General features: G+C 41.7%; 1 protein-coding gene across 3 annotated transcripts in view; it reads right to left on the reverse strand.

Moving 5' to 3' along the window:
- Positions 1 to 1,482: 1,482 nt before the first annotated feature.
- Positions 1,483 to 23,692, reverse strand: part of iqsec1b (IQ motif and Sec7 domain ArfGEF 1b) — a 225,815-nt gene continuing 203,605 nt past the window's right edge. For all 3 annotated transcript variants that reach the window (XM_073467945.1, XM_073467946.1, XM_073467944.1), the window contains 12 exons: positions 20,116 to 21,377; positions 19,378 to 19,539; positions 16,717 to 16,839; positions 14,981 to 15,147; positions 14,264 to 14,403; positions 13,562 to 13,591; positions 13,276 to 13,401; positions 13,089 to 13,188; positions 12,437 to 12,598; positions 12,134 to 12,310; positions 10,253 to 10,302; positions 1,483 to 6,348 (listed from right to left, as the gene is read on the reverse strand). In XM_073467945.1, the coding sequence (XP_073324046.1) occupies positions 5,815 to 6,348; positions 10,253 to 10,302; positions 12,134 to 12,310; positions 12,437 to 12,598; positions 13,089 to 13,188; positions 13,276 to 13,401; positions 13,562 to 13,591; positions 14,264 to 14,403; positions 14,981 to 15,147; positions 16,717 to 16,839; positions 19,378 to 19,539; positions 20,116 to 21,377 (3,033 nt within the window). In that variant the 3' untranslated portion in view covers positions 1,483 to 5,814. The remainder of the gene's footprint in view (positions 6,349 to 10,252; positions 10,303 to 12,133; positions 12,311 to 12,436; positions 12,599 to 13,088; positions 13,189 to 13,275; positions 13,402 to 13,561; positions 13,592 to 14,263; positions 14,404 to 14,980; positions 15,148 to 16,716; positions 16,840 to 19,377; positions 19,540 to 20,115; positions 21,378 to 23,692) is intronic.

Genomic DNA, 23,692 nt, shown 5'->3' on the forward strand with positions numbered 1-23,692 from the left:
GTAAAGCTGAGGACACAGATGTCATGTCCTCAGCAGTGTTTCTGGGAACAGAGGGGATTTTCAAAGAGGAACTCCACCATTTTCACACATAAAGGTCAATTTACTCGTCATGGCCATGGGGAGAAGTAGTCACCCTGTGAAAATAGATGTATGATGTATTTCGTGGCTCTGGGGGAGATTTGTCAAGTCTAAGAAAAAAAATGCCACACAATGTCATCGGGAAGCAACACAGAAAGTCTATGTCACAAATTATGAGTGGGAGTTTCAGGAATGTGTACATTTACCAAACAGGACGGGTCCAACAACAGATGTTGCACATCAGATATGGCCTCAGGACTCCTTGAACAACCCCTCTACAATTTCATGCAAATTAAAAAGTTTTCAGAGCTGACTGGTGTGTTTTTTAGACAAATGATCTTTTACTGTTTTAGGCAATAAATAAATGACTGAATAATTTAATTAATAAGGAACTTCTGTTTCTCTCCCCCAGAATTATTCCTTGCAGTGTTGTAAATGCTTTGAAACATCGTTGTGAACACCATATTGGAAGATAACATTTACAGGAAATGTCACTGATCTATAACTGATCAGTTGATTGAAAAAAGTGTGTAAAAGAAAATAATATATAAAGTTTTTACAGACTTTTGATCTGGTATTATGGGAGGTGGGGTTATGCTTGGGGAACTTTGACTTATCACCTCTATCTCTACAATTCTGCTTTTGGGGTAATCTTACACTGAATCTAACCCTTAACACTATATGTCATAACCCTAACAGTTACCCAATAGCAATACAGAAACTACTTCAGATTATGCTGAATGCAGTTAGAGTTATACACTGGGAACAGTGATTTGATCTGTAATGCAGCTGTCCCCAGTCAGTTGGTGTTAACTCTGAAACTGGTAAACCCAACTTCTAGCAGACATAGATCTAGTCCCAGTGTAGTTCTACACTGGATGGCTATGGCTCAGGTGGTAGGAGTCCAATAATCATAAAGTTTTTTTTTTAATTTTTTTTTTTTTACCCCAGATCATCCCTGGGTAAGACCCTGAACAGTGTGAAACATTTCCTGCTTAGGTAGAAGCACTGGTCTCTAGGACTCTAGAACCACTTTTATGTTGAAAAGCCTGAGTTTTTAGATTCCTCTAATGCTTAATGTTTATAGGTTGATGAGTCTATTGAAGTGCTGCCTTTAAAGACTTAGTAAAGTGTGATCCTAGGACTGCAGGGATATCTTAGTAAGGGACCTCCCTGCACTCTAGAAACCACTTTAAAGAAGAAAAGCCTAGTGCGGTCCTTGGATTCTAGGATGGCCAAGGCCCTCCAGAACAAAAAGAAAGTAGAAAAGCCCAGATGCATAACTGTGGACTCTAACAGCACATTTAGACAGGAACGCTTACAGAGATTGTGGTTGCTTGATGTATCCAGTCATCCAGCTGAGACCAACAAATTGCATTGTTTGACAAAGCAGAGTAGAAGCAGTTCTGGTTTAACAGTATATCGCTTTATTTTGTGTTCTCAACATCGTCACAGTACTAGTTTTACATCAATGGGGTTTTGTCTACTTAGAAACAGAATGCATAATAAAATAAGAGCACTCCTCCCTTCCCTTTGACTTCAAAAGTGGGCTGTGAGTGTGAGAGAACAGGAGCGTCTTAGGAAATAAGTCAGAAGCGGTGTTAACTGTGTAACAGTTGGCTGTTCACCTCTAGATCCTATGATAATTCAGCCTGTCGGAGGCAGACAGAAGCAACTGATGATTATGTAAATATCAGAGGGGAGCAGGAATGCAGCTTCAGTGTAACTGCACACATTGAGTAGTAATAATAATAATAATAGTAATAATAATAATAATAATAATTTACAGACTATTTACATATGTCTTCTCAGTTTTACTATCCACCCTTAAAATGTTTCTTCCCTTTTAAACCCTCTTCATCAAATGACATTAGATTTACCCAGATGGATTTGCTATTTACACTCAGCAGTACACTGCCATGTCTTTAAACTGTACAGTTAACATAGAGGTGAAATGCATGCCGGAGGAGAATGACACAACTTTAAATGAAAAGACACACTAGTAGGCCAGAGACCATCTACATGTAAACAAGCATCAGTCAGACAAATCAAAGCTACATTGAAAGTTTGGGGTCTAGTCAAGCCCACTGCTCAACAGAACACTTAGAAAAAAGAAAAGAGAAAGAAAAGACTAGAAAAAAGAAACAGTAGGCATCAATGGCATGCAACAAAGCACCTCACACGGAATCTGGACAGGTTTTACAACAGATCGGTCATCTGAAGGAACTGGAGGGTTGTGACTGAAAACACTCATGTTTAATATTCAATATTCAATAAGCCTCCGTTTCCTCTTGGCGGGTGTCTGTACCATTGTTTCATCACAACAAATGAGTTATCAGACTTAGATCTGAAGACAAGTTACTGTTGGTCATCTGTGGGGTTGTGGTGGCCCCAAATTTATTTGATTTAAAATGTAATGACCATGCTATATTGGCACTTTTCTGACTCCGAAGAACCTAAACTACACTTGATTAAATGCTGTAAATATTTGACAGATCAGAGACCAATATTTGATTTTAGAGTAGCCTACAGAATACATTTTGAATCATGAGTGATATTTTCAACATGCTACCACTGTCTAAGAAGGCACCTTTTATAGCAGGTTAATTAAACGGGTAACCAAAGGGTCATTAATGGTTAATAAATACTTAACGTATGATTTACAGATCTGTAATAAGCTATTGATAAGAAGAACATTACGGTTGTCGGGATGTGAAAAATCTCTTTGGCAGGTGTTTATCCTCCTCATGAGAGGTTACCCCAGAATTTTTCAGCAGAGATAGTAAGCTGCCCGCCCCCGACGGCACTCATTTTGTGATTTTTTCATCATCAGACATTATAACAACAAGCCTATTTTAAATATGCAAGCTTGATTGCTGTATTTTACTTTACTGCCTTGCTACTCTTCTTTGAGTGTTACCACCACCAACCAGCAGGTCTGCTGATGACTTGCTAATATTTTTTAGAGCAGGGCTGCCCAAAGTGGGGCTCGCACGCCTAAGATGGCCCACCATGAGGTTCAATTTGGCCTGCCAGATATTTCTAGCTAAAATACATTCAAAAATAAATGCAAAAATATTATGATAATGTTGATGCTGTTTTCTTTCTGAATTATGTAGGATCCCTGATTCATATTTTTCATAATCTCAGCTCAGAGTGCCACTTTGCAAGGGAAGTCAGTCAATTAAGAGAACTCGGGATCCTTGTGTCATTTTTGCATCTTAATAACACAATACGATAAGTGTGAGGGTTAGACCGTCTCTCACTATTAAGTTTCAGTTTTGCACCCCCACAAGGACACCCCTGTTCTAGAGAATAAACACCAGCTGAAGGGATTTTTCCAGAACATGGCAACACAAAAGTTGTTGTATCAGTGGCTTATTACTAATGTATAAAGCAATAGTAAATAACTGATTAACCATAATCAAATTAATAGTAAATTAACCATATTAACCAACTTGTAAACCCTTTATAAAAGGTGTCGTATTGGAAAGTGGTACCTTAAAAACTTGAACCTTGAGGAAAGAAGTATTTAAAAGTCTGATCTACTTGAGGTCACTTGACAACAGTAATGTGTGAGCCATTGACAGAGACAGATGATAAAGATGAAGAGAAAAGAGCTCCATTAATTATACTCCTAGCTCTCAGTCCATTATCACTCCGATTTATTGATGACAGAGTACATCTTTCATCTCACTTGCTCTACCTGTCCTCTCACAGCTTTGACTACTGTTGTACACTAAAGATCCAGTAAACTATTGTGTGTGGATCAGGAAAAGATACATGTTTGCTTATCCTCTGGAGTGACACAAATACATAGTTGACTTCACCTAGCTGTAATTGGAGAAGTTAAAACTATTCTACCATTCATTTTAACAACTGTCAACTGTAACATTGATATAGTTTGGGAATACACAATAGTTAGAAAATAGCCTTGAAATACATTGTTACATGCAATTATTTTCTTTGACATTCTTTCTTTCAGTGTGGAAGGTCCAGTCCCTCCAAATCCATGTGGATACTTGCATTCACTAAAACATTCAGGGAGAAATGACACAGGACGTTGGGGGAAAAAGACAAAACTAACAGAACTAAGAAAATGGAACAATCACTAGATTGCAATTGCTCTTAGACAAAAAAGTAAATACATATTGCACATACAAGTAAAAAAAAATCCATCTCATGGTCTTTAAGCAGATACAGACTAACCTCTGCCATTGATATTAACTAGTAGAACAAGTGCTGTGTCTATCACTTTCAACCGAAAAGATGCTCCAGCACACCAGCCCCCTGCCTCCCCTCTGCACACACCACAGATACTGTGCACAGGATGGCTGCGAGGTACAACCAGCCATCCCACAATATGTCAGAAAGATGATTGATATAAAACTTCCATTTGAGCATATAAGAGTACTATCACCATCGAAGAATGATAATTATTGATTTTTGTACTGTGTATTGTGTGTACGTGTGGCTCTGAGGAAAAGTCCGATGGAGGGAGTAAACAGCACTGCACGACATGCTCTCTGCTCAAGAGACGCACAATGAAACCAAAGAGGGACAGGGCACACTCAGCCAGCTGAGAGCTTCCACGTCAGGAGAGACACTTAAACAGTCGTGTAGCTGTTTCCCTGCTACACAGTTTGCACAGACTCGTTTTCAATGAAAAAACACCAAAACAAACCTCCTCCTCCTCCTCCTCCTCCTGCAGAATGGACTTTGACGAATCCTACCACACTGCAGTACAACATATAGAGCATTTCATATTGTTTATTGGACTCTAAAAAAATAGTTAAAAAAATAAAATGATGGTGGACAAGCAGCCAGTACTGAAGGGCGGACATGAAGATGAATCTGTTTGCTCAGTGGCTCGCTGTGACTTCCTTTCTCCAGAGCAGAAGAGACGACCCCGAACAAGTGCAGTGGATGAGACTGTTTTCCGGCTGACGTGCAGGTCTGCACCGGCCTTCAACAGCCTCCACACAGTTCTAACTCAAAGGCAACCATATACAGTAGTGTTCCAGCTTACTGAATTGCCTAACTATTAAGAGCATTGATTGTTTTCATAACAGTGAAACTACGCCACCTATGTGCGAATATAATACTGAGTTTAAATTGATGCCATTTGTTCTCTAATATTAATTTTAATAATAACAGTTGATATCGTTATTTTACAAAATACTATGCACAATATACATTAACCATTTTTGTGGCTAAATTAGTAAATGCTTTAATAATTGGCACATTTATCACTGCTAACAGAGATATCACAGTGCACTGTGAGCTACCGCTACATTAAATACTTGTACAGCTACTGCTGAGGATGACCGTCTGTTTGTCTGTCTGTCCAGCCAAACCACCCTCACACTAGATAAACTCACTTTGCAGACATTAAGTCAAGATTACTATTTACTTTGTCTGTAAAATACTAGTAAGCAAGATATTTGATCATGTTAACTGAGGAGAAACAGTAGTCGTGGTCTTTGTGCATGCTCTTGTATTGTTGTCTGTTGCTCTTAAAGCAGGCAGACATGACTCGTGAACTGAAATGAAAGGAGCAACCAGAAATGAAATGTGTTTATATTGAATAAACTGCCCAAGTGACGAACGTAACAAAAAATGCTGAAGGAGGCACAGGATCTCGTCTGGCTTCACATCCCCAGACCAACGATGCACAGTACGACCGTCTCGTAAGCCGAGAGCCTCAAAGTTCAGTCAGAGAGCCCCCTGTGCGCCTCACACCACCGTACTGATGCCACTGTGCTTGGGCTTGGTGCTTCCGGTTGCCTGGGAGGGTGCCGGCGGCGGGCCGTGGTGGTGGGAGCCGTGAGCGGGGTGGGAGGAGTGTGCTGAGTGACTCCCGTGGCTGTGCTGTGAGTGAGGCGGGTAGGGAGCCTGCTGGCCGTGAGTAGGGGGCGGGTGGTACTGGTGCGGAGGGTGCTGCAAGTGGGCCGGCGGGTGGTAGTGGTGGTGGTGGTGGTAAGGCGGGGGGTTCTGGGTCACGTGGCAGAACTGGGCGTGGTGCATGGAGCCTGGTGTGTCTGTCTCCACCCGGGCCGTGTGGTGCAGGTTGGTGGGGTGAGGAGAGTGGGAAATGAGGGTGGGGTGAATGGGCTGTGGGGTGGGGCTGGGGGACTTCACCCGTCTGGTACCAAACAAAGATCCAAGTAGTGAAGAGGAGCTGGGCAGGGACTGGCCACTGTGGCGGGATGGGCAGTCTCGGCTCGAGGGGGGTCTCCGCCGCATGTGAGGACTGCTAATGATGGACCCCTGCAAGAGAGAAAACAGTCAGCTCACAGCAGAGAGACAGGACAAAGTCCACTGGGAACAGCAGAAAAAAGTGACGGTATACCTGCTGCGGATTCAAATTTTAAAGGGGTTCTATGGAACATTTTGTACCATTTTTGAAAATGATATTAAGGGTTAAAGTTAGACATAATCAAGGGCGTGGCTGCTTTAAGTGACAGGTAGCCATAAGGCTGTCTGCTCAGCTTGACCCCAGCTAGTTGCAGTAGATGAACTTGATGCCTCGGCTGTATTTGTGCTGTTGATGCCTGTGCAGTTAATTGGACTAAAAGACTAGAATAGAGGAACATAGACTGGTGTTTCGGATTAATGTGTGACTCTGTTAGCAATAACCAACGGACAGCAGTTGGAGCTGCAAGCTCTCGAGGATACAGCCAGAACGTGGAGCTTCTGGAGGAAAACACAGAGATTCGAGGAGAGTACAGTTCGTTTTTTAAACTTTTGGGATTAAAAACTGGATTTTTGGAGTTGCCAAAATCCACTGTCATATACTATAACTCTTATTTGAGTGCTGAATGGAAGGGAAATGTAATGTTAACGTTACTTTACTTGAACGTACAGAGAGGTGGTGGGAAAATAAAGGCACTGCAGGATAACAAAGAGAAAAAAGTATTTGGTAAGTGTTCACTTTGCTCAGATTGAACACAAACACACCCTCAGTACCAGATGTTGCTCGCTATCTTCAGTTTTGATTAGCCAGGAGTTGGGTGGAGTCAGGCACTGCCAAGATGGCGACGGTCAGTCCCACCCACTTTGAGCTTGATTCTGGCTCTTCAGAAGCCTGTGGGTGACGTCATGGTGGCGCTGTCTAGTCAGTCCCAACTCCCTGCTCTTTATACCATATTTAAAGCCAAAATCTTCACTGTAGCTGTTAAGCTAAAAACGTTACGTGCACCAGGTCTAAAGTAGGTGAACAAGCTTGATCAAGCATCAAGGGTGTAAATAACTTCTTCTCAATTTGGGATCTCGGTACTTCCAGAGATTTGCATTATGCCGGATGAGCTGTATGGAGCCATTTTATGTTTTTTTTTGTTGTTGTTTTTTACATTTTTAAACAAGTCTCCATCTACTTCAGTTGTTTAGGAGAATGCTGCAACACTGTTTTGCTGTGAAGCTCCAGAAATGTTTTGTGGACTACGAAACTCCACCCGACTTTCCATTGGCCTGTGGATGAGTAGATAAAGACTACATTTTCCCTTAAGGGCCAAAAGACATATTTGTGGAAAGAAAAACATATCACCCCAGTGGTTTCGGCTTCTGCAGGCTGCTTGTCGAATTCTTCGCAAAGCAGCACCAACTGCATGAGCAACTACAGCTGATCTCAAATCTCACACGATTGCTTGTGTTGCCCTGTGGAAAAGCTTCTCCATTTCCTTTTCCAGTTCACTGCCTTTGTTTGTCTATCCATGCTAACATCTCACGGTCGACTCTCTCTAAATGGTTTGGAGGTTCAGTTTGCTGAGCTTGTCAGAGCCTAAGGTATCTGCACTGACAAACTGCTTCCAAGTCTTCAGACTCTCTCTCTGACTGCTGATGCCGTTGTGAGTTCATGTCACTATTATATCTGGTTTCAAAGGTTACAGTACCCTCTTCATTGGCCCCCACTCTGGAGCCTTTCCAGAACAATATGAAGCCACAGCTTGTATACAGTACACACACCCATTTTCAACTATCAAGCTCAGGCTCACTGTAGGTGCACTACTGAGTTAACAAATGTGTTTTGATGTTTCTAAATTCAAACTCAGCAGATCAAACAAAAAAACTTCATAGGAATATTACATATTATGGAATAATAAGATAAATACAGAACAATCAAAAACAAAGTCCACGTTACAGAAATGAAGCAGATCTTTTAGAGCCATGCAGAACATGCAAACTAAACTACTCGCCAATGACTTGGTAGATCCAGTATGATGTGCTCATGTGTAAAGTCACCACAGTGATCAGAACAGCCTGGCCCTTGCAAGGAGTTGTTCAGAAACTTCTCAAGGATTAATGATATTGTTTGACTATCAGACTGATTTGCCATCAGGGAGAAACCATGATTAGGGTTTTAATTGTATACTCTGACAGCCATACATTATACCTGGAATATTTTTTATGATAGGTTACTCCTTTAAATGACCGATGAGAAGAAGATGAGAATAAATCCATTACTGTATATTAAAATTATATCTTTCATTTTTAACCATGACATTTCTAGTAGTGCCAGCATCACAAGGATGGAACAGTGGGTGCTAAAAGGTTAAATTGTACTGAATATAGATAAACAAATCAGGCTGAAAAGCCAGAGAGAGGCAAAATCCCTCTCCTTCCAAGGACCACCATGGGCCCCTATTTAAGAAAAAATATGTCATGTTAGGGTCACTGGCTAGAGACAAACAATTTTGATCCCATTTGAATTGTGCTATGAATTACACATGTGGTGTCTATCAATGTAAATGATCATTTTTCAACTCGAGTAAGTCGAAGTCTGTCATAAAAATGACTACACATCCAACAGTTGCATAAGTGATGCTGTCTCGTTAAAACTCACTGAAAAACATACTTGAAACTTTGTAGAGCTGTTGATGTGGCCAGACTTGTGATTTTCACCTTTTAAAATATTTTCTCTGTGCCGAGGTGACGACCATGTTGGTGTTGGTGATGTATATTCTGAGAAACGATGTAGCTCACTGACAAATCTTAATATTTTTTATCATGATAACAAAATGCAACTTTAAAGATCTGCAAAATATCTCTTAAATTGATATCGTATGTGTGATTCATAGCACAATTCAAATGGAATCAAAAAATGATTTGCCTCTCACCATTAACCACCATACATACTTTTTCCAAAATATCGTCACCTACAGTAAATCAGAAGGGGAAGGACTTCGCCTCTCTATAGGATAGGCCTACAAGCACCTGTGCCCTATTCTTAATTTGTGGATAGTCCAGGCTAACATGTTAGCATGCTAACAGATAACTTAATTAAACTATGATAATTACACCAATCTTGAGGATTCTAAATAACCTAGTTGTTTCAGGAAATTATTTGTTTTGGCATTATACTGTATTTGTGACCCGTTTTTCTTTTTTTATGTTTATGGCTGGAACAAATGGATGTGGGGCCAAACTTTTGAGAGATGAAGTTGTTGGTTGGTCTTTTCATGGGATTTGTTGATGAAAAATAAAGAATAAAGAAGCCTTATCCTAAAAGGATCTTATCTCGCAACAGCTCCAGACTCAAACCGGCACTGAGAAAACCCCCCATAAACAATTAAATGAAGTGAACTCAGCTAGCCATATACAAATGGCCTGGGTCACACAATATATTTTAATAGTTTAACATGTTGTGCCTCCATACTCAGATTATTTCACTCCAGTACAATGCTGACTGAGTGTGACAATAAAAAAGGAAGGTGGAGGAACTTCTTGTCAAGGTCAGGGGTCAAAGAAAGGAAGCAGTGTGAGTCGGTCACTTCGAACTGTGTGGCATGCAGTAGCTGGAACTGACAAAGCTCAGTCAGACTCGGAGTAAACAAAAAAGGACAAAATTCAGGAGATGGCTAAAAGTCTACCCCACTACAAAAAAGGAGGATTACTCAAAGGTGAGAGTCTAACATCAACACAGAGCAGCCCTAATGTGAGTCAGGAGAATTATTAGTCGTGTCATGCTGTGTACATCGAGGGTTAAACATTTGTCAGCCACAGCGGATCATTCCTGTTCAGCCCATGCATGCACAGTGACCAAGGTGCTCAGAACAAAAACAACAAAACAGAAAAAAACCTCAAACTACACAGAAACAAAACACAGAGACTTGTGTGTTCAGAGTGAACAACATAAAGTCAGAGGACAGCTCAGCATCAGATGCGTCCTACTTACTTCCATATTGCTGTCTAGTGATCCTGCACTGCTGCGTCTCCCACGCTTGCCTGCCCAGAACATGTAACATGACAGATTAGACATGCCCGGCAAACACGTGAAGGTGCACATATCCCTTCTGTCTAGTACGGTGGGGAGGGGGGGCACTAGCACCCTAAGGTGACAACAGTGGCACATGACTAGCTAGCAGCAGACTATCAGTATGGCAGAGGGAGGCGAACAGGACGAAAGGACAGGGACGGAGCAAGTCACTGCTACAACTCCACAACAAGGTTAGCCTCTGGGACAATATGAGCTTGGAGATTCTACACAGTGACTTGAGGCACAGCTGGCAGGAAACCTAAAAGACTTCTGGCTGCAGTAAATTATTCTAGCAATTTAGCATTTTGCATGTATTCAGGTGCAAAACTCACAAGAGAAGGAGATTAGAAAAAGAGTGAACCAGCAGAGGATATCCAGAATATATGTTCAGAGTATGAGTCACAATCTGAAAACATTAGATCGTATTTCCCATAATGTAACGGAAAATATGTTTTTATTATATCTCCCCATTTGGTAAATGTCCATCTCTTTCAAACTCCATGCCTTCAGTTTCTAAGGGAGGCTTTCTTTTAAAATGTGCCAATACTCCAAGCCAATACTGAGATTACTTTTCCAGTCTTGACAAAGCAGTGCTATTTATCCATCTAGACTGCATGCTGTGAGCTGCCAAGTTTTGGAGATATTGTCTGAAGAAATGTCTGCTTTCTCTCAAGTATAATGGAACTAGATGGCACTCGGCTTATGGTGCTCAAAGCACCAGACAAATATATTTGAAATATTCAACAGCAACGTTTCTTCCCGAGAACATCATGCCCTGGTTATTCAAGATAACCACAAGCCTTGTTGTGAGCCTCCCATCCATTAGTAGATGCACAATTCCTTCTGCGCAGTAATACAAAAAGAATATAGTTCCTACATGAAACTGCTCACAATGAAGTCTGTGGATTATCTTGAGTAACCGGGTCATGCTTTCTGGACAGAGATATTGTTGTTGAGTTTTTTAAGTGCAATATTGTTCCATCCGTTGAGTGCCATCTCGTTCCATTGTATTCACCAGTAGGCAAACATCTCTATGGTCAATATCTCCAAAACTTGTTCTACTCACACAAAACAATCTAAATGGATAAATAGCACTACAGGTAAGAGAGAAAATATTTATTATTGATTTTGGGATGAACTGTCCCTTTATCTGAGTGATGCACAAACAGCTCCTTAAGGAAATATAGGTCTCCAAACTCCACTATTGGTTGGGCTCTATGAAGACTGCCATTAAAATGTGTTGTGCCTCATTCAAAAAGCATCAACAGCTCAGCTCATTCTTTGATGTTGCTTTACAAGTCTGAACCCTGTGTTGAGGTCACTGAGTGTGCCTGCCTGTACAGAGCTGCTCTGCACTGTGGAGGCAACTCTCCACACCCTGCCTGAATCAACTGCACCACATTAATTCCTCTTACCGCTAAGACGCTCAAATTGATCACAGTGACCTACATAGTGCTGCCTCCTCCCCCGCCAGTCACGCAGGATTATTAGTTGATAGCCTCTAGTAAATTACACCTGGGCCCATTAGCAAACACGCCCATCTCTATCTCCTTGCTTCCTTGGCTTCATGGCTCAGGGGGTGTGTTCACTGAGAGAATCATTGCAGGTCATAAGCAGGTCAGTCGCAGCTGCAAGCCGAATCAAATTGTACAGGAGCAGGAACTCAGCTTCTTCAAATCAATTAACACCGAAAAGGAGTGAATAGTAGCATGCCAGTATCCATCTTGGGAATACACTCTTTGTCTAGCAGAGACATAAGACATGAGATTTTGTGTTACCATGGCAACCCCCTGATTTTACCTGCATCTGAGAGGTCTCGTAGGGAGCTGCTGAGGGCACTCCTCTTCAAACCTTCACCGATGGCATAGCTGTCGTCGAGGCTTGCTCGGTTCAGGTTACCGTTGCCTGTTTCCTTCTTTAACCCTGAACTCTGGGACATGCTGGGCCTCACCACCCCCTTCTGTTTCTCTAGCTCGGCTGTGCAGGAGACACATATGCAACATTAACAGTAATCCGGACTCCTCCTTTGTGTCATTTTCTTTTATTTGGACATGACATGACAGTACAGTCTGGTGAAAAAACAGAGCTTAAACCTTTACTCACATTCTATCCGGTACTTCTCCATCTCTTGGACTTCAGCAATAGATTCTCGCAAATCGTCAGTAAACTTTTTGCGGTCCTGAGGATTGGGTGCATTGAAGTTGATGAGGACTTTGATATCAGCTCCAGGAATGGCCGAGGTCAGACGGACTCCATTGGGATAATCTAAAGAGTGACGATATCAACACTTTAACTTGTGCTCACACAAAATACACAGCTCTACAGAAATTGGTTGTGCTACCATGAAGGTGTCAGTATGCTTCAAGGTTAATGCTTGATGAACCGAACACTGTGTGAAACCCCCTCATTCCATATCTTTCTGACATCAGAATTGGGTGTCTGCTAGTTCTTGTAACTTTCCGAAAACAATAATCCAACAAACACGCTGCCTTCATGCAGGGACTTGCCAGGTGTGCAGATGACAAGACAGGATTAGCTCTTTTTTCATTCCTCACAGAACAACTTCCAACCTTTGAGTAGATACTGTTCAAAAGCGTAAAACAATTCATCAAGTATCTGCCCTCCCCTTGTTGGAGTGGAACCATTCCGAACAGCCATACACATTTCTGCCTTTAGATGTGTTATCGTACGAATTTTTTTGAAGCATACTGACGCCTTTAGAAAGAGCTTCCACAAAAGTCGCCACTTCACTTACACTGATTCTCAAAGAGCAGCACTTGCATGCCATAAAGTGAGAAGGACTGTCGAAAGCTGTACGTCACAGAGTTCTTCTTCTTTTGGAAAATTTTAGTAACCTGTGAAAAAAGCAAAGCGTATACTGTGACTTCAGTGGAATACCTAGGTGTGTTCTCAATGTGCTGGAAAAATGATGTATTTCATACCACCAGCAGGTCATTAAAGAGGAAGATCTCCCTTTGGTGCAGGCCCAACTTTTGTGGTTTGTTGGGGTCGGGCACTTCAAAAAGTCTGCAGTAACAGACCAGTCTCCTGTGGGGTAGGGATAGTACCTGCACACACAATACAGCACCATTAATGAGCCGGCCTATTGTTGTCTCACAAGAGACTTTCAAGGTAAAACTATAACTTTACATTCCACAACGTTCACATTTGTTCCATAAAGCCGTTGGATATTTTTCAGATATTTCCGACAGAAAAAGTAATACTTACACAGCCCAGACCATGGTGTAAGGAGCCAATCTGTGAGCAAGAGACACACAAGAGTTATTTTACAGGGATCAGTGAGCACATACGGGAACGTTTAAATTCTCAATACATCAAAGGAAAGACATTCAACATAATGTACAAAAAGAAATATGGGCCACATTCAAAATCTGGAAAACTAGTTTATGGATCACAGAGCAAACATCTATGTGCTCCTCACTATCCCCTTAAGTTGTTGTGTTTCCATGGGACTTCTGCTGATTTGTGTCACTGAAGTAGAGATAGTTTGATGAAAAGGTAGTCAGTGAATTGAGGAAAAGGGTAGGGTTTCAAGTAAACACCTTTGAGATCACTGGGTGTGAGGCTGTTTATCTCATTTGTTATTATAAAGCTTGTCAGAAGGTACTTGTCTTGGCTGACACTCAGGGCAAAAGATATATTACAGTCATTCAGCATCAAGGTCTCAGGCCTGAAGAATTGATGTGTCACACGGCAAAGAAAGTAGGTTCATGTAAAGAAGACTCTTTCATTTCTGTTCATTTTTAGAGGACGTTGGTCATGAATAACCTAGAGCTCTCTGTGACAGCTCAGAGGTACATTGGGTAATTTGGTTCTGCATGCTCCTGCTAGATTCAGCTTGTGAATGGAGGGGAAGATAAAAGTGGTCACACTCTACGTGCAGCAGCTCAAGGGCAAACTCAGACTTACCGGCTTTTTTCCAACAATGAGTTTTTCCACTTTCTGAACCTGGGACACATGGTCTTCATTAGTCTTGAGCTCTCGCTTGCGAATCCGCTCATATATCCCTACTAGCATCTCTCGGGGGATGTCCTCCCCATCATCCACTCCTGTAAGAGGATGAGAGGAAAAGAGAGAGAAAAAGAGAAGGATTAATGATTAATTTACAGATTTACAAGAGCTGATGAACCCCTGATTTTACTTACATACTGCTGTGCTGCACATATTTCTCACATTACAGACAGAAATGTCCTTCAGAACTCTCAGAGGAGTATTTCTCCTCCAGTCAATACTGTACTTTAATTACTTACACTCCAATAGGCAGATAAATGAGTTAGCCATGCCATAAAGCCCCTGTTAATACCCTCAAAATCTGTTGAGGGCAACTAAAAAGTGCTTTGCCTCAAAGCAGAGCTTTCTTGGCCATGACCCACATACACACACACACACACACACACACACACACACACACACACACACACACACACACACACACACACACACACACACACACACACACACACACACACACACACACACACTTATTGACACAGCTCTTAATCAAGGCAAAATGCATGCATAAAACTCAATTTGGGGTGAATATTTATCCTGGAGCTGTACAGTAGCGTCTTAAGATAATATGGTTTTGTGACAGTAAGCACAGTGCTGGTAGGGAGAGCAAAGTACCTCGAAGGTTCTTAACAAAGTCTTCCAGCTTCATTTTCCTCTCAGGCTTAACGTTGGGGCTGTACATGTCTGTGTTGAGGAGGATGATGGCAAACGCCAGGATGAAGATGGTGTCAGGGTTCCTGAACTGTCGCACCACACCAGGGTTGCAGATGCAGTAGCGTTGGCTGCAAAGAGGATTTTGGACATAATCAATAACAAAGAATTTTTGCTGAGAAACTGATATACATTTCCTTGGTGTTTGTTTTCACTTATTTTGTAAAAAATAAATACATTTATTTGCAACGTTTCTGTACTAGACCATCAAGAAAATAACGTCTTGCTAAAGGGCATTATTTCTGCCCTATTCAACCAGCCACATTGTGTTATTTATTAGCCATTAGCAACTGAAGCCTTTACAACATTCGTGAAGACTAATTGATGTTTGTTTTCAATTAAGCTACTCAGCCTAGCTAGATAACATTAGCACTGGCTTCAGTAGATGTTTCTTTTGTTAATGTTACTTGATGTGTACGTCCCACATTGTAGAAAAAAGGGGTTCTTACAGTGTTAGCTGTCTTTATTTTTAGGGGTCCAGACAATATTTTGATGAGTGATTAGCAGCGTTTCACTCACCAAAACAGTGCAAACAAATGTATGTTTGCAAGTGAGACAGTGTGTGGTAATTTGCTTGCAACTTTTGGTCTATTTGTCCCTCTCTTATGCACCTGGCACATGACATAGATGTGTGAAGTATTTTTCTTTTCTGGGCCAATGTTGTTGCCTGTTACTTAGCATGCCGTGCTAAATGTGCTAGCTGTACTAGCAGTGCTAACATTAGATCAGACTGAACATGTATCATAATGAAGTATCAGTATGAAGACTTTCCTTCAAGGCAAAATAAATGAGTAACATTCGCTGTTAGTGTTCCCAGTTTCACTTATGGGTAGGATTATCAATATCAATATTGATATTAATAATGAGCTCTGTGGTCACACAATCAAATAATGAGGCATAGCCTCAAGTCAAAAGCACATGAATCAGTATCACAGAAGACTGTCAATACCGCCTGCAGCCATCAGACAGGCCGTTTAACAGCTTTCTGAGTCACTATAAAGTGAATTCATGATCATATCTGGACTGGACTCCAGGCAAGTGCCAGATGATTAGTTATCATTATCTCCCAAATATTACAGTGGAACTGGTGGTCACTGAGGCTGAAATGTCCTTGCTAAGTGCTGATCGAAGCTAATTCTCTGCCAGTATGGGAGCACCTTTCTTCCAGAGGTTTGGAGTAAATAAATGAGGGACAAATAACATCCATCAGCAGCCCTGAGGGAGGTTTTCTTCAACTTTTTCTTTTTTATTTTCTACAATGACCTGGTCGAACAACGTCTGGATGTAAAATGGCTTTATACTGCTGCACTGATGCTCTTATGCCTGCGAGTGTAAAAGGAAGACAGGGACTTTTTGGGTCTGTTTCAGAGGGTAATGGTGCTTTTGAAATGGTACAAAGCTAGCTTGTGCTATCCATTATTCATACATGCTGTGTTGGTGGTAAATACAAGGCATGGAAATGACCCTGACAATGATCATCTTGTCATGTAACCCTCACTAGGTCCAAGCTGATTTAAGACCCTATTATCAAAAACATTAGTTTATTCCTACTTGCTGTGAAAAAACGACATGACTTGGGGTGATTATTTTTAATGACCCAGATGAAAGCCTGTCATGTCTCTCTGTCAGGACCTTCTCACCTGTAGGCCTCTATCAGCCGCTCAACCTTCTGAGCTTCTCCCTGCACTCTGATGTGAGCCTGAAATTTCCTGAGCGCTTCGTCCAGCTCCATCGCTGAGAAGTCCATTTCATCCACCACACAGCTGGAGAAAAACACACAATTAACAGTGATCAGTTTGGAAATACACTACAATAAAATACAAAACAATATACAATATTGGATAATACAAACAATTCTTTCAAACAGGAATGTATTGATTGTCGAGGAAAGCTGCATGAGATTTATGCACTACTTTCATCAGCAACAGCTGCTGTTACAGACAGCTACAGTTCAATTGTTAATTTTCACATTCAGTATGAGAGAGCTACGGCTACTGCTGTCAGGTTAAATCCTAATAATCTATATTATTCCAGAAATAGCTTAATGACACAATTCTTTGTAGACAGTATCTAAATTGTTTCAGAAAATGTTCTCAATCTGTAATAAAAAATGTCTTCTTTTACTCCTTCCCTCTTTAAAAACTTCAAATTCAGAGAGATGGAAATTCAAGATTTTTATCCCTTTCGTCACTTTTGATACTTCAAAGTTTTCCTGCTAACACATTTACTTAAAGTAGCACTTACCATCGTTTTACCACTAAAGGGAAGAACTCCACATCACACACACACATTTAACATATTATACAACGTACAAGGTACATTTATTGTCATTTTTTAAAACACAAGTGTTTAAAAAACGAAACTATGTTCGAGTCTGTGGGCTCTGTGCAGACATCTCACTTCACTGATGTCACTGATACTCTGTAGATGGTACCAGTGAAGTTCTGGTTGGTTTTAATCACCCGCTGTAGAGCCTTCCTGTCCTGGGCCATGATGAACCATGCCAGTTTGTGATGTTTCCAGTCAGGATGCTTTCTATTGCTCCTCTGTAAATGTTGACCAGCATCTACCAAGTTTCCATAGGAAATAGAGCCTTTACTTTACTTTTTTAACCAGGGTGGTGATGTGTGATGACCAGGATAGGTTCTCAGTGATTCCAAGGAACTTTAAACTGTTCACCTGTTTCGCCTCAGCTCCACTGATGTAAACAGGGGTGTGTGTCTTTGCTTCCTTTTTTCCAAAATCAACAATCAGCTCCTTGGATTTACTGTCATTGAGCAGTAAATTGCTCAAGGTCACAAACAGCATTCTGATGTAGCTATTCTTATTCTCCAGGTGCGTGAAGACTGAGTGAAGAGCAGTAGATATGGCGTCCTCTGTGGATCTGTTGGTTCTGAAAGCATACTGGTGCCTTTCCTCTTTTATCACCTTATTATGGCTAATAAGTTATCTAACAGTTGTCTGTTTGTAGTTTGATGTTGTAAAAATAATGTTAGTGGCTTTGCTTCTGGTTCATGAGAGCAGTGAGACTGAACCAAAAGAGCAACAGTAAGCTTTAGGCTTTAAAACCCAAAAACAATCACCTAGAAGTTGCCAAAAAAGTCAGTAGAGCTGAGAATAGTTCCAGAGGTGGTGATATGAATTTTATGGTTTCATCACTATAAGTGATCCTTTCAAATTACACACTGTCATTTGTCTGCATTAGTGCAAGTTTAATGCAGGACTTTTATGTATAATGGAGGATTTTTCCACTGTGATATTGACCCAACATACTGTTTGAGAAACACAGACCAGTGGAGCCCCTGGAAATTTTTCATAGGGGTGGCCAGATGGGACCACTGGAAATCTTTGGGTGGCAACCAACAGGAAGGGGGTTGATTACCCAGTCAAACAGGTCAAAAGCAGCTGGCTGGCTATGCATTCGTTATTTTAATTTATATGAACTATTATGGAAAAAATAAATTATTCATTCATTGTAAATAAACAGTACTTAATGTAAAATATCAGATAAAAGCACATCATGCAGATGTGATTGGCAAGGAGAAGCCAGTGGAAGGGTCAGCAAGTGTATCAGAGTAGCTGTGACCCCTGTCCACCCTTTGGGGGCACCACTGCCACTGACTTAAATAAAGGGAGAACTTTTTTCTCAGCTGAAGTGAGGACTGTGACTTGACTCTCCGGAGCCCTGATACCTTGATACCTTGCGTGTCAAGATTTATAGACGTTTTCTCATTGAGCCCTTTAGATATGCCTGTCAAACTGACACCTACGGACCTTTCCTGGCCTTATCCTCCACTGAATCTCAATGGGCTCTGATAGAGCTGGTGTGCTTCAAGTGAGTTTCAGATAAGTCAATCCAGCCTAAAGTATAGAGTAGAGGCACTATTTGAATGATGCAAAGAATCACGACTGGAAAATACAAGATCTTTACAATCTTCCCTTCCCTATTAAAATGACTAAGGAATATAAATGGGGTCTGTATGTTTATCTGAGCATCACAGCAATTTCCTGAGTGGATTCTATTTCTGTTTATTTCCTGGATGTAACTTGAGTCATTATGTGGTACTCAGAAACTCCAAAGACTGTTTGAATGAGTGAAGATTGCAAACTGGCAACCCTATTGGCAACTAAATGATGATTTATGTTCCTGGAAGGAAGATAAAATAAAATGGCAAGTTGGAAAGTGAAATCAAAAGCCTGTTTTGGAGAATCTGCATGATTTTAGGGGTTGTGACAAAATGATCCATCTGCACATTAAAATGAAGCAATGATTACACAGACATTACTCGCTGCAAACTCACTCAAGGACATCACGGTTGAACTGCTTCTGTCTGTTACCCAGGAACTCGCCAATCATCTGTCTACTCAAGCCTTTCCTCTGCAGCAGGAAGTGGGCCACACCCACTGGAGTGTCTGGAACAAAGTTCCGCTCAATCAGATACTGGATGCCTTTTTCTGGTTTCCTGGAGACACAGGAGAAGGTAGAGAGAGAGTGAGACGGAGAGACAAACAAGGAAGGAGTGAGGACACAATCCAAATCTGTGATTATCCCACTGCACTTCTGTCCCTTGCCAAATGTGTGTCAGATGAGGGACAGGATTTAGAGAGGCAAGGAGGGAGGTGGGAAGGGATGAGGGCCGAGAGTTGGGAGGAGGGAGCTACGTTTCTCTGTGGTGCCAATCACAAATGATTAAAAAGAACTTAATGGCCGGGTCTGAAAGAAACCAAATCCACAATCATCTATGATTAAATGGAATCACACAGAGTCAGATGAATCACTCTGCGCAGCAGGTTGATTCCCAGACTCGTTTGCACCTGAAGTAGAACAGACAGTGCTTTTGTTTTATTCAACATTCCTGCATAGCTATTGCATCAGTTTCATGTTGGTTCCTTTACAAAAATATTCTCTAAATCATAAGTCATGGACTGGATCTAATTTACATGACCTCTCCCTCACTGGGTGTGTTATGTGTATCAGATTGTGTCTGGTTCTGTGCGAGCAGTTTGTTAATGGATGTCATGTAGATGTGTTTACATACTTGTTGAAGAGGTTTAGGCCAATGCGGTAGTGCCTCTTGCGGATGATGTCATTGCTGAATGCAGGCGAGTCCCAGCTGTTGCGTGTCTCTTTGTGGTACGTCTGCTTGCTGAGCGTCTGCTCCCTCAGGCTGTCCCTGGACGAGGACTCTGAGCTGCAGTTGATGGTGTCATTGGAGTTGGATGTGCTGTTGATGCTGTCATTGTCACCGTCAGAGAAATCAGACTCTGACTTGCTCTGCCGGTTTGCAGTGCCATTGATGGCCAGATGGGCCTCCAGTTGTCTTGGCCGATGGCGGGTGGCATCCTCTTCTCTGGAAGGCCCTCTGGGTGGAAGGCTGTGGCCAATGTGTTTGGGGCTGCTCTGCTGGTTGCTGAGGGTCCGATCATAGGCGTTCTGTCTCTTCAAAGAGCTGCGGTCAGAACGATCACTCAGCTCCACCGAGCTGTCGCTTGGAGGCTCAATGGTAAGTAAAGGTAGATGGTCTACCCGCAAGCGCTGCTCTTGACACTCCAGAGATGGTGTACTGCGGCAACTGGTGTCTGTGTCCCCTTTCTCATCCTTATGAGCCAGTGACCAGTAGTCCTGGGAAGAGTTGAGGGAACGCTGACGCAAGTCCGATTCTGTGCTGGAGGGCCGGTCGACAGATTGAGACAGGGGCAGTGGCGGTGACAGTTCTTCTTCATCGATGTAAAGGGTGACGTCACTGTAAGACGCCGTCATCTCGTCCAGTTTGCGGTGTTCTGAAGCACTGTGGGAGGGTTTAACCTGGCAGCTGAGCTCCCTGTCCATATCCTGGTGGCCTCTCCCTGGCTCCGACTGGTTGTCGTCACCATGTAGACTGCGACAGTTTAGAGCATCGTCTATGGACTCAGCTAGAGATTTGACCTGCCTAGAGAAGGCATCTTCAAGTTCTGTTATAGCGTCTGTGAAGTCACTCTGTGTCGTGGGAGTCTTGGCCTGCATGCCCATTTCCCCACTATGCTCTGACTGCACCAGTGCACCAATCTTGGTGCCATCATCTGTTAGCGAGACCTGCTTTCCCTCGAAATAGGAGCTGTGGACTTTTTCAGGCCCTTCAAAGGAAAACTGCATTCTCATATTGGATAGGACGATCCGTCTGGACATACGGTTCTCAGACATAGAACTTCTAAGACGCTCAAAGTTCTTGTTCATCTGGTATTGGCGGAAGGCTGTCTGGATGGTGCGGGCTGCATGCCGGGTTATGAAACGCCCACCATATTTGCGCTCTAGCATCTCCACCTGCAGGGAGAGAAGGAATGTTGGTGTCAAAAATGCATTTTTTCCTTAGCTACAGTCTCTTGACAATCTAACCTTGCAAATTTTATCTGTAATGGGACAACTGGTGATAGTGATCCTAAGGTGAGAACGGGTATGATGAATGCAGTACCCTGAAAGGTACTGTAATTTGGATTTTATCAGACCAAAGCTGCGTGAAATTTCATTACTGACCCTGGAAAAGGCTGTTTGACAAAATCTTCAAAATTTTAAGGTCCAAGTCCTTGATTTTCCAGAACTTTTAACCACATCGCTGTCTTTATTAGGGGTGGGACCAAATATCGGTACAGCAATATATCGCTATTCTTCCTCTTGAGATACTATTATCGATACACTGGAGCAGCCAGGGTTAGGGGTTTTGCTCAAGGGCACCTCAGTGGGGATGAGGATGGAGCAAACGCTGCCGTTCACTTTCCCCACCCAGATTTATTCTGTAGGGTTTGGGGGTTTGAACCAGCAACCCTCCAGTCACAAGCTTGTTTCTCTAACCCTTAGGCCACCACTGAATTGCTGTATCGTTATACTGTAGTATCATTATCGTGGGCAACATATTGTGAATCGTATCATATTGTGAGGTACTCTGTGATTTCCACTCCTAGTCTTCATCAGCACATTGTGTTTGCTAAGTTGTCATGGAGATGGCTCATTTAGTTCATCGCGTAACTTATGGATAATGACTGAGCAGAATAGAAAAAAACATTGAGTAAATGGACCTTGATTTGAGATTATTTTGTCAAACTGGCTGTTAAAAGTTTGTAGTTTGCTCCAAATATTTAGAAAGGCAACATAATGGCAGAAAACATAAATTGAAACTGGAAGTGGATTTAACTTCTCCATTTCTCCATTTCTCATTATATTCCAAGCAATCATAGTAGATTTTATTTGGTGTATCACTTGAAAGAACTCCGTCTAGAAAATCTACTGTTGAACAAAAATTTTAGTTAAACTATTACATTGGAAACATGGATTAGACAGACTGAAGAATGATGCTGCTTTCTTATCTGCTTTTGTCATGGCTTGAGAAACTGAAGAATAGTGGCGATGGCATTCAAAAATGGCTGGAATTCAGGCTTTATTAGACTCCAATAGACCCCCGGGAAGATGGATAATGTTGAATTGTGATGGAAGTACAGCTTGACTGATAAACTTGTAATGGCCCAAATAATGATGAAGAATTGCTCTTGGAGGAACTTCCACAAACAAGACTTGGTGGAGAAACATGATTATAGCTGGGGACTGCAGTGATGCTGGATGACGATAAAGAGACCACAAATTAAAATGTAGTAAAAGATGTGCTGAAATTGTGATTGATTACTAGTGGATGCTTCAGCGTTTAAATCTCTTTCATTAAAAGAGGGATGAAAATGACTATGCTTGAATGGAATCAGTCAGGTGTATAACATAAAGTACACTTACATGAAATGACTGAGAAATAGATCTTTATACTAAAGACATGTACCTCTAGGATGGTGTCCAGAGCAGTTTTAGTTTTACTCCCCTCTCTTAGCCCTGTGCGTTTTGCGCATTGACCTAGTTTTCCTCCTATGGAGGAAGTAGATTGACACTAATCATATTTCCCTGTGTCCTGTGAGGGAAAAGGAGGCCAGTGGTCTTGCCACAAGGAACAAGGACCATGACAGTGAGTGAAACTCCAACAAGCTACAGTGTTTAACAAGAGGACCAGTGTCCTTCCCAACTAGACACAAGACCACACCAGACAACCATGACATCACTTTTATTTGACCACTATATGACGCTTCAGAGAGACATCAGCTTATAGTAACAGGTAATGTAATAACCTTCAGATAATCTAAGATGTTGACTTTTTATTTAAAATTTAGTACATTGGGGGTACATCATCATACATTTCTAATAAATAATTCAGAAGGGCAATTTGTTACATTTTGACCTGTTATGATATTATCCAGCAGGTATGTGTGACTTTGCAGTAGAGGTCTTCATGCATCCACTTGGTTTGTATAGGGTCCCATTTTTATTGCTGTGGGTCTCAGGTCTGTGTTTCAATATGTGTAATATATAAATAAATCATATGATAAATCACAAGAGGACTCATTATTAGCTCTAACTGGCATGTAATGATTTCAACTTTCATTGATAGGTTTAGCCTCTCTCTCCTCTTTGAGTCTGTTTGGGTTGACCACATTTTAGAATAACTCTAATTACTCTCAGATATATTTGGATTAGGTCCAAATGTCTATGAGTCCTTTTTGGATCCGGTCCAAAATATTGGACCGTGGGGACCGCTACATTGCAGCTTC

Source organism: Pagrus major, chromosome 6 (assembly GCF_040436345.1).
Source record: "Pagrus major chromosome 6, Pma_NU_1.0".
Lineage (NCBI taxonomy): Eukaryota > Metazoa > Chordata > Actinopteri > Spariformes > Sparidae > Pagrus > Pagrus major.